The sequence below is a fragment of the Microcaecilia unicolor genome, chromosome 2 (assembly GCF_901765095.1).
Source record: "Microcaecilia unicolor chromosome 2, aMicUni1.1, whole genome shotgun sequence".
Classification (NCBI taxonomy): domain Eukaryota; kingdom Metazoa; phylum Chordata; class Amphibia; order Gymnophiona; family Siphonopidae; genus Microcaecilia; species Microcaecilia unicolor.
The window spans coordinates 69,750,244-69,765,737 of record NC_044032.1 but is presented as its reverse complement, the minus strand read 5'-3'; the positions used below and the strand labels follow the sequence as shown (position 1 = coordinate 69,765,737).

At 42.7% G+C, this 15,494-nt stretch overlaps 1 protein-coding gene across 1 annotated transcript in view; it reads left to right on the top strand.

Annotated features, from left to right (window-relative positions):
- Positions 1 to 15,494, top strand: part of AGXT2 (alanine--glyoxylate aminotransferase 2) — a 134,744-nt gene that overhangs the window by 17,152 nt on the left and 102,098 nt on the right. The window contains exons 5-6 of the mRNA XM_030193027.1: positions 4,135 to 4,229; positions 10,405 to 10,498. Coding sequence (XP_030048887.1) covers positions 4,135 to 4,229; positions 10,405 to 10,498 — 189 coding nt within the window. The remainder of the gene's footprint in view (positions 1 to 4,134; positions 4,230 to 10,404; positions 10,499 to 15,494) is intronic.

Below are 15,494 nucleotides of genomic sequence, written 5' to 3'. Positions count from 1 at the left end.
TGAAGCAAAGTTGGAGTCAGTAAAAATGTACTGACTCTGACTCCAGTTTCAAAATAAAAACTTACAACGTTATAATATACGGTAAATTTATCAATTTATACAGATACATATATATATGTTGTCCTAGATCTAAAGTACAGATAAATATGTTATATTTACCAGTACCTTAGATCCAGAACAAAAAATGTAAACCTAATATCAGTAGGAGTTGGAGTCTTAGTTGAAGGTTTGGGTCACCAACTCCGCAACCCTGCTTTCTGTGTCATTTATTCCATAGGTGTCAGAATGGAGAGAGCCACGGGAGCTGTGGCACACTCAAAAATCTGGAGGGAGCAGGAGGTGCACCAGGCTCTTCCCAACACCCCTCTGCTATGGCCACAACTGCTGCTACTACTGTTTTAGCAGTGGTGGCAAAAACAAAGAAAGAGAATGAGGGGCTGCACTGTTCCTGCTTGCAGCTGCTGGGCCCATCCCCTTCTGACATCATTTCCTGTTCCGGAACAGAGCCAGCAGCCATGAGCAGGAATAATGCAGTCCTGCAATCTCTTTCTTTGATTTTGCTGCTACTGCTGAAACTACAGCTGAAGCAGTGGGGTCTTGGGTGGGAGTGGGGAGAGCCTGGTGCACACTGGTGTTGGCAGTATCAGTTGGGAGGAAAGAGAGAGGGGTTAGATACTGAATGTTGGTGGGGAGGGCGGAGAAAGGGGACAGATGCTGGATGAGAGGGAGAGGGGGGCCAGATCCCAGATGGAAGGGGGGGAGAAAGGAGCAAATGCTGGATGTAGGGGGAGAGGGGGAGCAGACACTGGATGTAGGGAAGAGAGGGGCAGATGCTGGATGATGGGGGAGAGGGGGACAGGTGCCAGTTGGAAGGGGGGAGAAATGTGACAGATGCCGGATGAAAGGGAGGAGGGAGGTGGCAGATGCTGGATGTAGGGAGGAGAGAGAGGAGACGCTGGATGATATGGGAAGGAGAGAAAAGGCATGCACTGGATGGAACTGGGGAGAGAGAGGAGCTAGATTCTGGATGAAGGAGGGAGAAAAAGAAGAGAGACTCTGGATGGAAGTGGGGAGAGGTAAGGGTCAGAAACTGGATGAAAGGGGGAGAAAAAGAAGGCAGACCTGGATGGAAAGGGGGAGAGAGAAGGGGACAGATGCTGGATGGAAGGAACCACAGAGAGGGGGCAGACCCTGGATGGAAAGGAAGAGAGAGCGGGGTCAGATGCTGGATGGAAGGAAACACAGAAATAAGGCAGATGCTGGATAGAAATAGGGAGAGAGAGGGACTAGACTCTGGATGAAAGTGGGGAGAGAGAAAGGTCAGATGCTGGATGGGAGGGGATCAAAGGGGAGAGAGGAGAGAGCAGATGGAACAGGAGAACGAGAGGGGGCAGGTGCTGGATGGAAGTGGGGCAAGAGAAGGGTCAGATGCTGGATGGAGGGGCAAAGAAAGAGGGCAGATGCTGAATGGGGGGGTGGGCAGACTCTGGATGGAAGTGAGGAGAGAGAAGGGTTAGATGCTAGATGGAGGGAGGAGTGAAAGAGGACAGACACTGAGTGGAAAATGGAGAGGGGCCAGTCCATTCTCTCAACCCTCCAACCCCTGCCTCCTTTTCTTCCTTTTCTGAAATCACTGAAGAGGAAACTACACATCTTCTTTCCTCCTCAAAACTAACTACCTGTTCCTCTGATCCTATTCCCACCCATCTACTTAACGCTATCTCTCCTACTGTCATCCCTTTTATCTGTCATATCCTCAATCTTTCACTGTCTACTGCGACTGTTCCTAGTGCCTTCAAACATGCCGTAGTCACACCACTCCTTAAAAAACCTTCATTGGACCCTACCTGTCCTTCCAACTATCGCCCCATCTCCCTCCTCCCTTTCCTATCCAAGATACTTGAACGTGCTGTTCACTGCCATTGCCTTGACTTTCTTTCATCTCAAGCTATTCTTGATCCACGTCAATCTGGCTTTCGCCCCCCTTCATTCAACTGAAACAGCGCTTGCTAAAGTCTCCAATGATCTGTTCCTGGCCAGATCCAAAGGTCTCTACTCTATCCTCATCCTTCTCTATCTATCTGCTGCTTTTGACACTGTTGATCACAGCCTACTCCTTGACACGTTGTCCTCACTTGGATTTCAGGGCTCTGTTCTTTCTTGGTTTTCTTCTTATCTCTCCCAGCGTACCTTTATTGTATACTCTAGTGGATCCTCCTCTACTTCTATCCCACTGTCAGTTGGTGTACCTCAGGGATCCGTCCTGGGACCTCTTCTTTTCTCCATCTATACTTCTTCCCTTGGTACTCTGATCTCATCTCAAGGTTTTCTGTATCATCTTTATGCTGATGACTCCCAAATCTACCTCTCCACACCAGAAATCTCAGCTGAAATCCAGGCCAAAGTATCAGCCTGCCTGTCTGACATTGCTGCCTGGATGTCTCGGCGCCATCTGAAACTAAACATGACAAAGACTATCAACAATAAAGCACAACAACGTGGATGCAGCAGCTCATATGTTTGCTTTGTTTTGAGTTTACGCAGAATGATGGCTGCACAGGGAAGGGGAAACTTAGACTAACCTACGTGGCTTCAACATTTTGACATCATGCCGTCTCCTGTTTTCAATCAAACCTTCTTGTATTCAAGGACCCGCTCCCACTGGCCTCTATACTTTTGGTGCTGTGCTGGTTAGAGTATCGCTGCCCCGGGGAAGGGAGAAGGCTCTAAATATTTCATGGGGGGGGGGGGGGGGGGGGGGGGGAGGGGCAGGGAAGTGGAGAGAAGTGCTGGAGACTATGGGTGGAAGGGGAGGAGAGAAATGCTGGGCACCAGGAGAATAGGGGATTCAAAGATAGGGAATCAATAGAAATCAAACAAAATAAAACATGGAAAAGAAAATAAGATGATACCTTTTTTATTGGACATAACTTAATACATTTCTTGATTAGCTTTCGAAGGTTGCCCTTCTTCCTCAGATCGGAAATAAGCAAATGTGCTAGCTGACAGTTACATTTTTTACACTGAATGATATATACCACATTGGGTGGTATATATCATTCAGTGTAAAAAATGTAACGAAGGATGCTATATTGGAGAAACAGGCCAGATGCTTAAGACAAGATTCAATTTACATAGACATCATATGAACAATACTGGTGCCAGCAGGGTTCCCACGCCTGTTGGTCAACATTTTACAGGACCAGGACACTGTACTAGTGACTTCACAGTGAGAATCCTGAAAGGCAACTTTAAAACCATACAAGAACGTAAGACCTTTGAAGTCAGAATGATTGAATATTTTAACACCCAACAGAAAGGACTTAACAAGGATCTGGGGTTCCTAGTCCATTATAAACCATAAAGCTGTATGTCTCTGTTGATCACCCTCCCCTCACCTATCCACACCCATCCTGTTAGAATATCAATGATATGCTTTGATGTCCCCATACATACTTCCTACCCACCCCCCTCCTCCCACCCTGTCAGACTGTCATAGTAATGCTTGAATGTTTTCACTTATATACACTGTCAGCTAGCACATTTGCTTATTTCCGATCTGAGGAAGAAGGGCAACCTTCGAAAGCTAATCAAGAAATGTATTAAGTTATGTCCAATAAAAAAGGTATCATCTTATTTTCTTTTCCATGTTTTATTTTGTTTGATTTCTATTGATAACCTTAAGAGTGGACTAACACGGCTACCACACTCCTCTACTAAAGATAGGGAAGAATGCTGGATGCCGTGGGAGGGGGTGACTATGAGATAGTAGGTAAGGGGAGATGCTGGAACTGAGGGCAGAGCATGGGTGGAGTTGGGGGTGGAGCTTGCCCCCCTCCAAACAAAAAGGCATTCCGCTGCCACTGATTTATTCAGTTCCATCTCAAAGAGAAGAACTACTTAGCAGTACTCAATTATTTTGTCAGTCTTTTCTCCAAGCATGTATAATTTTTGGTCCAGCTGAGCTGCTGAGATCTCCTGGAACCACAGCCCAAGCTCACTGAGGTAGAATGATGACTTGGTATTAGAAAGCTCAAAAATGATCATTGGTTTTATGATTATAAAGGATATAGTGTAAATATATAAGAAGACAAGGTTGATTACAATTTTATTTCTTGACTTTCATTTTCTTAGGTACTCTACCTGACAAACAGCGGTTCAGAGGCTAATGATTTAGCGATGTTAATGGCAAGATGTTATACCCAAAGCTTTGATATCATTAATCTCAGGTAATTATAATCAAGTGCTTTTTATTAACCTTTTCTGAAACAAAAGAGTTGCATAACTTTATATAGATAAGCAATTCTCTGAATACTGCTGCTATACATGTAAGTTTTTCCTCTGTCCCTGGCCTGCCTGAAATCCCCCCAGTTGGATTTGACCATAGAGTGAGTTTTATGTGGGGGCTGGGGAAGAGAATTAGCTGCTACTGCAGAAAGCACCATTTTGGGACAAGAACTACACCTTACAGCAGGGCTACTTAAATATTTTGAGTGGAGGTCCAGAAACTTGGGCTATCTGGAAGCCAGGATCTGCAAACTACTGTGTACACATCATTTTTGTTTTCTCACAGTTTCTCTTTCTCTATTCTCATTGCCCCCCACCCCCCACCTTCTCCTTTGCTTACCACATGCTCACAGTCTTGTTCAAGGTTGCCAGGTCTGCAGTTTTCCCGCCCAATTGGGCGCCTTTCCGCGGCTCGTTGTGGGCAATTTTTGCCGGCTGTGGGAAATTGGCTTTTAAAAAACTGCATTGCGGTGATTGGGCGGTTTTCTGGGGCTTCTATTGGTCCAATTTGGTCCAATAGAAGCCCCGCAGAGGCTGGGTTAACGTTGTCAGTGGCGGGGTTAGTGAAGTCGAGGGCGGGGTTAGTGACATCGGCGGCTACGTCAGGGGCGGGGTTAGTGACGTCGGGGGCAGCGTTAGTGACGTCGGCGCCACGTCGGGGGCGGGGTTGATGACATCGGGGGTACGTCGGGGGCAGGGTTGATGATGTCGGGGGCAGGGTTTAACTTTATGTGGGTTTTGGGCTCGTTTGTGTGGGGAAAATTTTTTCAACCTGGCAGCCCTGGTCTTGTTCCCCAGTTCAGGTTTCCCTCTCACATACATACGTTCTCTTGCTCTCTTCTCTCCCCCCATAACCTTTATGTGCTATTCTCTTTGCTTCTATGCCACACACTTTTACCTTTTCACTAGGGTTTCTCCCTTCACACATACACAAGCACACACATTACCCTCTTTATTATCCATTCCAACCCTTACTCTTTCTGTCATTTCTCTCTTTTCTCAGCCCCTACCTTCACATGCACACTTTCTGTCTCCTCTCTCTGCTCCATGCACATATTCTTGCTCTCTCACTATCTTGTTCTCTTATACTTATTTGTACCTGGGGCAATGGAGGGTTAAGTGACTTGCCCAGAGTCACGCATGGAGCTGCCCAATACAAGCTATGTTAATATTTTTGGGTTTTTTTTATTATTTGTATTGATATTTGTTGGTTCCCCTGTATAGACTGATACAGGCAATGCTCTGCAAATGAGGGTTGGCATTTAAAGTCCTTTCTTTTATTTATAATACATGGAAAGTACCTTGAAGGTATCCATTTTCAAGGAGATAAAGGGGTCCTTCGACTAAGCTACGTTAGGCACTAACCTGCCCCTAACGCAGCAAAAAAAAAAAAAAAGCCTAACGTGGGACACGTTAATACGTTCCGTGTTAGATTAAGGATGTGCATGTGCTAATTTTTTGGGAGGGGCATGCCAGGGGTGGAGAATAGGCAATCCTGCACTAACCAGTTAGTTCATCTACACTACTGTGCGCTAAGTGGCTAGTGCACAGATAACAACACTTGAAGATCAAGGAAGGTTACCCTACAGAGTAAATTCCATCCAATGAAGTAAGGAAGGGACGTAGGTCAACTAGACAGCAGAACCATGAAAGCACATTTGCAGCGTCACTTTGATGTTCCAAACCCACACATGCATTGTAGCTTTGTACAGAAAGCTTTTGATAAAGTTCCTCATGAGAGATTCCTGAGAAAATTAAAGAGTCATGGGATAGGAGGCAAGGTTCTGGTGTGGATTAGGAATTGGTTATTGGACAGAATACAGAGGGTAGGGTTAAATGGTCGTTTCTCTCAAATGGAGGAGGGTGAACAGTGGAGTGCTGCTGGGATCTACTGGGACGGGTACTATTTAACATATATATAAATGATATGGAAATCGGAATGACCAGTGAGGTCATCAAATTTGCAGATGATAGAAAACGATTCAAGGTTGTTAGAACACGTGCGTACTGTAAAATATTGCAGGAAGACCTTAGGAAATTGGAAGACTGAGCATCCAAATGGTTAATGTGGATAAATACATGGTGATGCAAATTGAAAAGAATAATCCGAATCATAGTTACCTGATGCTAGGGTCCACCTTGGGGGTCAGCGATCAAGAAAAAGATCTGGGTGTTGTTGTAGATAATACGCTGAAATCTTCTGCTCAGTGTGCGGCGGTGGCAAAAAAAAAAGCAAATAGGATGCTAGGAATTATTAGGAAAGGGATGGTGAATAAGACCGAAAACACTATAATGCCTTTGGATCACTCCATGGTGCATCTGCACCTTGAGTATTGTGTTCAGTTCTGGTCGCCATATCTCAGAAAAGATATAGCAGAATTAGAAAAGGTTCAAATAGAGCAACCAAAATGATAAAGGGGGTGGAACTCCTTTCGTATGAGGAAAGGCTAAAGAGGTTAGGGCTCTTCAGCTTGGAAAAGAGAAGGATGAGGGGAGATATGATTGAGGTCTACAAAATCCTGAGTAATGTAGAACGAGTACAAATCAATTTTTTACTCATTCCAAAAGTAGAAAGACTAGGGGACACTCAAGGAAGTTACATGGAAATACTTTAAAAACAAATAGGAGGAAATATTTTTTTCACTCAATGAATAGTTAAGCTGTGGAACTCTTTGCCGGAGGATGTGGTAACAGCGGTTAGCATATCTGGGTTTAAAAAAGGTTTGGACAAATTCCTGGAAGAAAAGTCCGTAGTCTGCTATTGAGGCAGACATAGGAAGCAACTGCTTGCCCTGGGATTTGTAGTATGGAGTGTTGCCACGATTTGGGTTTCTGCCAGGTACTTGTGACCTGGCTTGGCCACTGTTTGGAAAACAGGATACTGGGCTAGATAGACCATTGGTCTGACCCAGTATGGCTACTCTTATGTTCTTATGTTGGGAAGCCAAACAGATACCATTAATCCTGAAGAAAGCACATTGTTGCCGAAACACAGGACTGTGTCAAGTCCAGTGTATCCATATTTTGACAGAGTCCAGTATATACATATTTTGACAGTAAAGATTTGATATTGATCCACCTCTGGAGTCCTATCCGTTTGGGTGACCTATGCCCCTTCCCTAGCGCACAGATAACACAGAATAAGTGCTCACACAGTAATTTTGTTTCAGCAGCTTTGTAAAAGGACCCCAAAGGGGGCAAGGATTAGATCTAGGATGTTTTCTGTTATGGCCCCTACCTGGTGGAATTCCTTGCCAGAAGAACTTAGGCAAGAAAATAATGAGAAACTGTTTAAAAAGAAATTGAAAACATGGCTCTTCTTGGATTAAAAGATGGCTACCATGACTAATCCGGTGCTTGTTTATGAATTAATGTTATGTATGCTTTTATGTAAACTAGCTTGGTTGAATATTTTTATGTAAACTGCTTTGAATAAGTTGTTGTTTTGTTTGTTTTTTAGGTTGTTTTTTATGTAAACCTATCCCACATGAGCTCACAATATTCTATAAGCACTAACAGATGCTTACTGCTTGCTAAAAAGGCACTACCACGGGACAGGCTGAGGCATACTGTGGTAGTTCTGGGATTGGCACATACCAATCCCACACTAAAAAATATAAAATATTTTTTTAATGCAGGGGGAGTGTTTGGACACGGAGAGTAGGCATGCCCTGTGCTAATCAAGTAATTTATTTATTTATTACATTGCAGATAAATTGCTGTGCGTTGTCTGATTAATGCGGGATTAGCGCGGGAGCCCCTACCGCCTACAAAATAGGTGTCGGTAAGGACTCTAGTACTAATGGCCACACGCTAATTGGAAAATTAGCTTGTGGCCATTAATGGAAAAAAGAAATTGTAGTCATTTTACATCCACATTAAAAGTGGCGTCAGCGCAAGGGAAGCCCACGCAGTAAAACCAGAGTAGGCCACTTTTTAGCATGACTTAGTGAAAGGTCCTCATGGAACGGCATTTTCGAAAGGGACGTCCAAGTTTTGATTTGGACGTCCTCGCAAAACGTCCCGATCCAGGGGCGGGGAAACCCGTATTTTCGAAACAAGATGGACGTCCATCTTTCGTTTCGAAAATACCATCAGGGACGTCCAAATCCTTAAATTTGGTCGTCCCTAGATTTGGTCGTCCGTAGACATGGACGTTTCTGATTTTCGGCGATAATCGAAACCAAGGACGTCCATCTCATAAATGACAAAATGCAAGCCATTTGGTCATGGGATGAGCCAGCATTTGTAGCGCACTGGTCCCCCTGACATGCCAGGACAACAACCGGGCACCCTAGGGGGCACTGCAGTGGACTTCCTAAATTGCTCCCTGGTACATAGCTCCCTTACCTTGTGTGCTGAGCCTCCCAAAACCCACTACCCACAACTGTACACCACTACTATAGCCCTTACGGGTGAAGGGGGGCACCTAGATGTGGGTACAGTGGGTTTCTGGTGGGTTTTGGAGGGCTCGCTGTTTCCTCTACAAATGTAACAGGTAGGGGGGAGATGGGGCTGGGTCCGCCTGTTTGAAGTGCACTGCACCCAGTAAAACTGCTCCAGGGACCAGCATAAGGCTGTCACGGACCTGAGTATGACATCTCAGGCTGGCATAGAGGCTGGCACAAAATATTTTTAATGATGTTTTTTGAGGGTGGCAGGTGGTTAGTGACCACTGGGGGAGTAACGGGAGGTCATCCCTGATTCTCTCCAGTGGTCATCTGGTCATTTTGGGCACCTTTTTGTGCCTTAGTCGTAAGAAAAACATCCAAGTGCTCGTCAGGGACGTCCTTGTTTCTTTCAATTATGGGTCGAGGACGTCCAAGTGTTAGGCATGCCCAAGTCCTGCCCTCGCTATGCCTCCAATATGCCCCCTTGAACTTTGGCCGTCCCTGCGACGAAGTGCAGTTGGGGACGTCCAAAATCGGCTTTCAGTTATACCGATTTGGATGTTTCTGTGAGAAGGACATCCGTCTTCCAATTTGTGTCGAAAGATAGGCGCCCTTCTCTTTTGAAAATAAGCCCGATAGTATACAATCTTCTAACAAACTTGGAGGAAAAAGACCTCAGTGGTAGTTCAGTTTATCATAACTAGATAAAATCTAACTAATATAGTCCAATCATCAGTCAAAAAACCTCTATACAAATCTTCAAAATGCACATTCTAGCTATAAGTTTTAACAGTACACTTTGATGACTATACCCATACAGAGCTTTTGTTAGAATCATCAGACATATTCAAACAGGGAACTTATCTTGCTACAGGCTCAACGGAGCTGCCTGTTTTGCTTAATAAGCTTCTTCAGGAGTAAGCCCCAACATGCTCGATTTATTTGGTGCAGCAAACATTAATTATGCCTTATCAAAGACAAATTTACTTCCCATCATTTTCTGACTGATGATTGGACTATGTGAGGTAAAATCTATCTCAGTTTTGAGAAACTGAACTACCACTGAGGTCTTTCTCCTACCAACGCCTATGTTTACTAAGGTGCGCTATGGGCGCATTAGCATTTTTAATGCGTGTAAATAGTTTACGCACGTTAAATGCTAACGTGCCCATAGAAATGTATAGGTGTGTTAGCGTTTAATGCGCCTTAAATTTAAGGGTGCGTTAGAAACACCAACGCACCTTAGTAAACATACCAGTTTGTTAGAAGATTGTATACTATATTTAATATTGTGATCTCACGTGAGATTGTTTTGTTAAATATTTTGTTGAGCTCTTCTTCCATCTTGTGTGCACTGTTCCCTTTAAGCTGAGCGAGTGTCCTCCAAATGCATTGCTACCAGTAGGGGGGGGGGGGGGGTGCTTCAATATTGTGTTTTCAGTCTTTAAGGACAGGCAGGTTCCCTGGAGTCCTGCAGAACTTGCCTGTCCTTCACTATTGAAAATGCAATAGTGAAACAGCACCCCCCTCCCCCACTGTCAGGACTATAGATGAAGGACCCCCACTCAGCTTAGAGGAAACAGTGCTTGAGTGGGGTACGTTTTGTTATGTAAACCACATTGCACGAATATTTTGGGGGTTTGTAAAGTGGTATATAGGTTTTTATTAAAGATAAAGATAAATAAATAAGACCACGCTGAATGTTCTACTCTGTCTTTTTACACAGAGGAGGCTATCATGGATCCAGTCCTTACACTCTGGGTCTGACTGCCGTGGGACTTTACAAGTATGCCATTGCCAACAGCTTTGGCTGTCACGCAGTAAGAATTTTTTTTTCCATTTCTACACAAAGACGGGAATTTGATAAACTGGGAGGTTTCAGTAAAATCAATATAGCAACTTTCTACAGTTATTAGAGTGTTGAAAGGTATTCTAGAATCCACATATGAAAAAAGATGTGGAGAAAATAAGACCTCAGTAAGACTGGCCGGGAGGTGTGGCCGAAGGGAGGTGTGGCCGGTCTTACTGAGGTCTTTTTTTTTCCACATCTTTTTTCATATAAGCGGATCCTAGAATACCTTTCAACACTCTAATAACTGTAGAAAGTTGCTATATTGATTTGAGTTATATTCTACATATTCCAAGGTGATTCAGGTTTCAGTAAAACCCATCATATTATTAGGATTAGCATTATTCATTCTAGTTTTGTTTAATGACTGGACAGATATTATTGCTTGAATGTTTGAAAATGTTCTTGCACTCTTTCTGTCATATTGCCAGTTCTTCTCCATGTCCCATGCAGATGTTATCTCTTCTCTCAGTGTGTGAGGGGACATTATCAGGAAGCGCATAACATGACTACATCACGGACAGCTGCTGTGCAGACTCAAGAAGGGGGATTGTGTATACACAGATATTACCATACTCAAAGGCACAAACTTTTATAACAAAAACTACAAAAATATACAAACTATTTTGTGACATAAAAAAGGTAATGAGAAATAATGTCAAAAGAGGAAGCAGTGGAATCAAAGCAGCCATGCTGTTGTTCTGAATAATCCCTCCATTTATGTATTTATGTGTTTGTTTGTTTGTTTATTTTTATTAAAACAATAATGTGCTTGGCGCTGATAATACTCACATAATTAGAGCGGTAATAGAATCACCAACTAAGGGGCCCTTTTACTAAGCTGTGGTAGTGCTACCGAGCGGGTAGCATGCGCCAAACTGACCCTACCGCTGGGATAGCATGGGCGCCCAGCAATAGTTCTGAAGTTGGTACACGCAGTTTCCCACAGCAGAAATTAATTTTCTATTTTCTACCATGGAGGGCGTTCCTGGCGGTAATTGGCAGCACGTCCACATTGCCGTGCACTGCCTGATTGCCGCATGAGTAGCGTGTGAGCCCTTACCGCTTTCTAACTAGGTGGCAGTAAGGGCTCAGACAGTAAATAGTCGTGCGCGCTAATTTTAATATTAGTGCATGGCTATTTACTGCCCCATTTAAAAAAAGGCCTTTTTCTCGCCACGGTAAAAAATGGCCCAGCACACGCCAATTTCATGCGCCAGAACTAGCACAGGCCACTTTTTACTGCGGCTTAGTAAAAGGACCCCTAAATGATCCAAACCTCAGTGATAACTCGTTTCACATGAACACCACAGGCTCATGATTCACCTAAAACGTCATCGGTTTGGCAGTCATTAAAGTCCACTGTTTAATTTACTCAAAAAAGCTATTCACTATTTAAATTATGTCACTTTTTTTTTATTGATTTTTTTCTTATATATCAATCAAAAACTTAAAAACTACTGTTAAGTATACTTATCTTAGCTCAGTAGTTGATAAGTATGCAGAGGACTATACAGCCATGATGCTACTGGGCTAAGATAAGTGTACTTACAGTAGTTTTTAAGTTTTTGGTTGATATAAAAGAAAAAAAAATCAATAAAAAAAGTGGCATAATTTAAATAGTGCATATGTATTTTGAGTGAATTAAACAGTGGACTTTAATGATTGCCAAACAGATGACTATTTAAGTGAATCACGAGTCTGTGGTGTTCGTGTGAAATGAGTCACTACTGAGGTTTGATCAATTAGTTAGTGATTCTATTACCGCTCTACTTATTTGAGTATTATCAGCGCCAAGCACATTATTGTTTTAGTAACTCATAAGCTCTCACTGTTTATTTGGACCTTTAAAAGTTTGTTTATTTTTATTGCATGATCACTTATATCCCATCACTTCAGGCAGGTTTGTATTTAGTATTGATGCCTTTCAACAGCTCTTGCCTTGTGAGACTTTATTGGTCTTTTAATCTGGCTGTCTTTCTTTATATATTCCAAATCATCTGTATCCAGAGCTGCCATCCACCTCTATGAGTCTATATATAGTGACCTAGTTAGGGTCCTCCTATTTGTACAGCCTAAATCCATTTCCACCCATCTATCCTAGTGACTGTCTTCAGTACCTATCTGTTGTCTATTCATAAACTATTGTTTTTATTGGTTTTCTTTTTTTTAAATAAAAGGTGGTTTAGCAAATATCGAATAAATGAAACTAGTCTTGCTAATTTTAAATCATGTACCAAAATCTATTTTTCCTTTCTTAGCTCTGGCAGCTGCAGTGCACCATCAGCAAGGAAGGAACAATTTTAACTTATCACTAGTCCGATTCTTCACCTTCCGCTTTGAGAACAGCATTCTCTGCTTTTGGGTCAGCAATCTGCTGCCCAGTACCCTTAAGGAAAGCATCTTCTAATTCAGAAATCTATTTCCACTGTTCTGCTGAGCTACAGCATTCTCTGCTTTTAGAGGCTCATTTGTTAGCAGGTTGCTTAAGTTGGAAGTCAAGTAGGCACCTATTTTGGGGCTATTTTATAAAGATGTGTGAAGAGACATTTGATGTGTCTGGCTTTTTCTGCTTATGTTGCTTAAATATATGGCTGATGTTTTGAACTTTTTGCTTTTCTGTTTTTGGATTTTGATGTTTGTTAAATTTTTTGTGTGGTATGTTTTATGTATTTTTATGAGTGTATATTGTACCTCGCCCTGGATAAGGGTGTTATAAATAATAAATCTAAATCCAAGGGCAGTTCTGTAACTGGGCACTTGTATTTACATGCCACTTATGTATGCAAACATACAGAATGCCTGCACTTTTGAAGGTAAGTGTACACTGAGGCACCTAAGTGACAACTAAGCACTATTCCGTAAGGATTGTGAGTTTAAGAGGCATAGCATGTAAATGCAAGGGGGCATTCACATAGAAACATGACAGCAGGTAAAGGCCATCCCCTTGATTCTATAAAGGTTGGAAAACATTGTGCGTGCAAATTTAGGCGCGGTCCCGATTTACACTTGCAGTTTAATAGAATAACAAGCCAATAAGTGCCAATAATTGACTTTTTAACAAGCAATTATTGGCACTAATTAGATTTAATTGGGGATTACATACGTAAGTTTAGGCACAGGATCTGCACCTAAAACTTAAGCTCTGCCCAAAAAAAGGGGTGTGGAAATGGGAGGGTCATAAACGTTTTGGGGGCGATCGGGGCAGCTTATCATATAAGAAAATTGATGGCAATCAAGCAGGGCTATATAGACCTGTTTAACAAAGTAAATACAATTTTTGTATGTTTCTTATGTCTTGGGGCTTGTGTTGCTGTTTCTGTGCTGTCTGTGATTTAGTGTTATGTATGCCAAGTAATGTCCTAATTCAGATGTGTTCTCAAGTCAAGCTGACTTCTGGTGACCGCACAGTAAGGGGTCCAGCAGTGTAGGCGCCTATGAGTGCCCAACGCGTGTCAGTTTGGAGTTACCATCCAGCTACCACGTGGACCATATGGTAATTTCATTTTTGACGCGCATCCGCTACGCGAGCCAGAAAATGCATTTTATTTTCTGGCGCGCAGCAAAAATCAGGCAGTAACTCCATCTTGACGCGCATAGGTGATTACCACATGGTTAATGCGAGAGACCTTGCCGCTAAATCAATGGCTAACGTTAAGGTCCCAGACCCTAAATGGACACCGCACACCAATTTTTATTTTGCCGCACGTCCATTTTCGGCAAAATTTTTTAAAAGGCTTTTTTTTTTACAGATGCGCTGAAAATGGATATGTGCGCAACTACAACACGTGCCTACACTATCGCAGCCCATTTTTCAACACACCTTTGTAAAAGGACCCCTAACTGCCCCTCTTTTCTTCATGGTTTTCTTGGCTTACATGTCATGAGACATGTAGGGTTAAGTGACTTGCTAAAGGACACAAGGAGCTGTGATGGGACTTGAACCTTGGCCTCGTGGTTTCCAGCCAGCTTTTCTAACAATTAGGCCACTCCTCCACTCTGCCAAGTAATATATATGGGTGTTTAATTGTGTATAATTATACTACAGCAAGAGGCCCTCACTGGATGCCCACCGAAAGGGTGGAAGGCCAGATTTTAGGACTCAGGCTGTAAAAATACCAGCTAGGTTTAAAAATCTATGACTGGCTGAGCATGGACTTGCTTTTCCTGCAAGTTAATATGTGTTCTACCCTAAGATCTATCCACTGGAATAGTGGCAGGCCAAACTACATAGCTTTGTACAGCTGAAAAGCACTGCCTAGGCCTGATAACCTACTAATGGCCTTATAGAACAAAATCAGGTACAAATTGAATGTAGCACTTATTAAAATGGAGTTTGTCTTTCTATAAGATGAAACTTAGATCATAAGATAATAGAAAAAGGGGAAGTGAAACTGATATGCTAAGAATAAGATGTTCTGGCAGAAGAGAAAAACATGTTGACAAAAGAGGAAATTGCGAAATAACTTGCAATAGCTGGAACGGAAAGAGTTGGGTACAGAACAACAGATGGCAGGACACGACAGTTTAACCACAGAAATTGAGAAATAGTTGAAAAAAAACAGGTCCCAAAATAGGTCCAGCCATAGACTTCTATTGAGAGAAGAGAGTATAAAAGAAGGGTGATTTGGGCTTAATTTCGGAGTCGTCCCCAACACTTCTCAGACGGCAGAGCGCTGTGCCATTGAACCCAGAATCTGTCCGATGTCTGTACTACTTTGAAACTTTGGTAAGAATAAATGCCTTCTATCTGAAACCTATCTCTGTCTTCATTTTCAAGTATTCCTTACCTGTCACTTATTTTACAAACTAAACTAAACCCACACCAGACACTCATTTTGTGCACAAAATACTGATAGATTCAAATAGACTATATGTGGGAACATAAATGGCCCAGAATACACCTAGATCCAGAAAGGCAGAAAGCAGAGGTCATGGGGATCAGTTTTGAATTACGCCTTCTGATG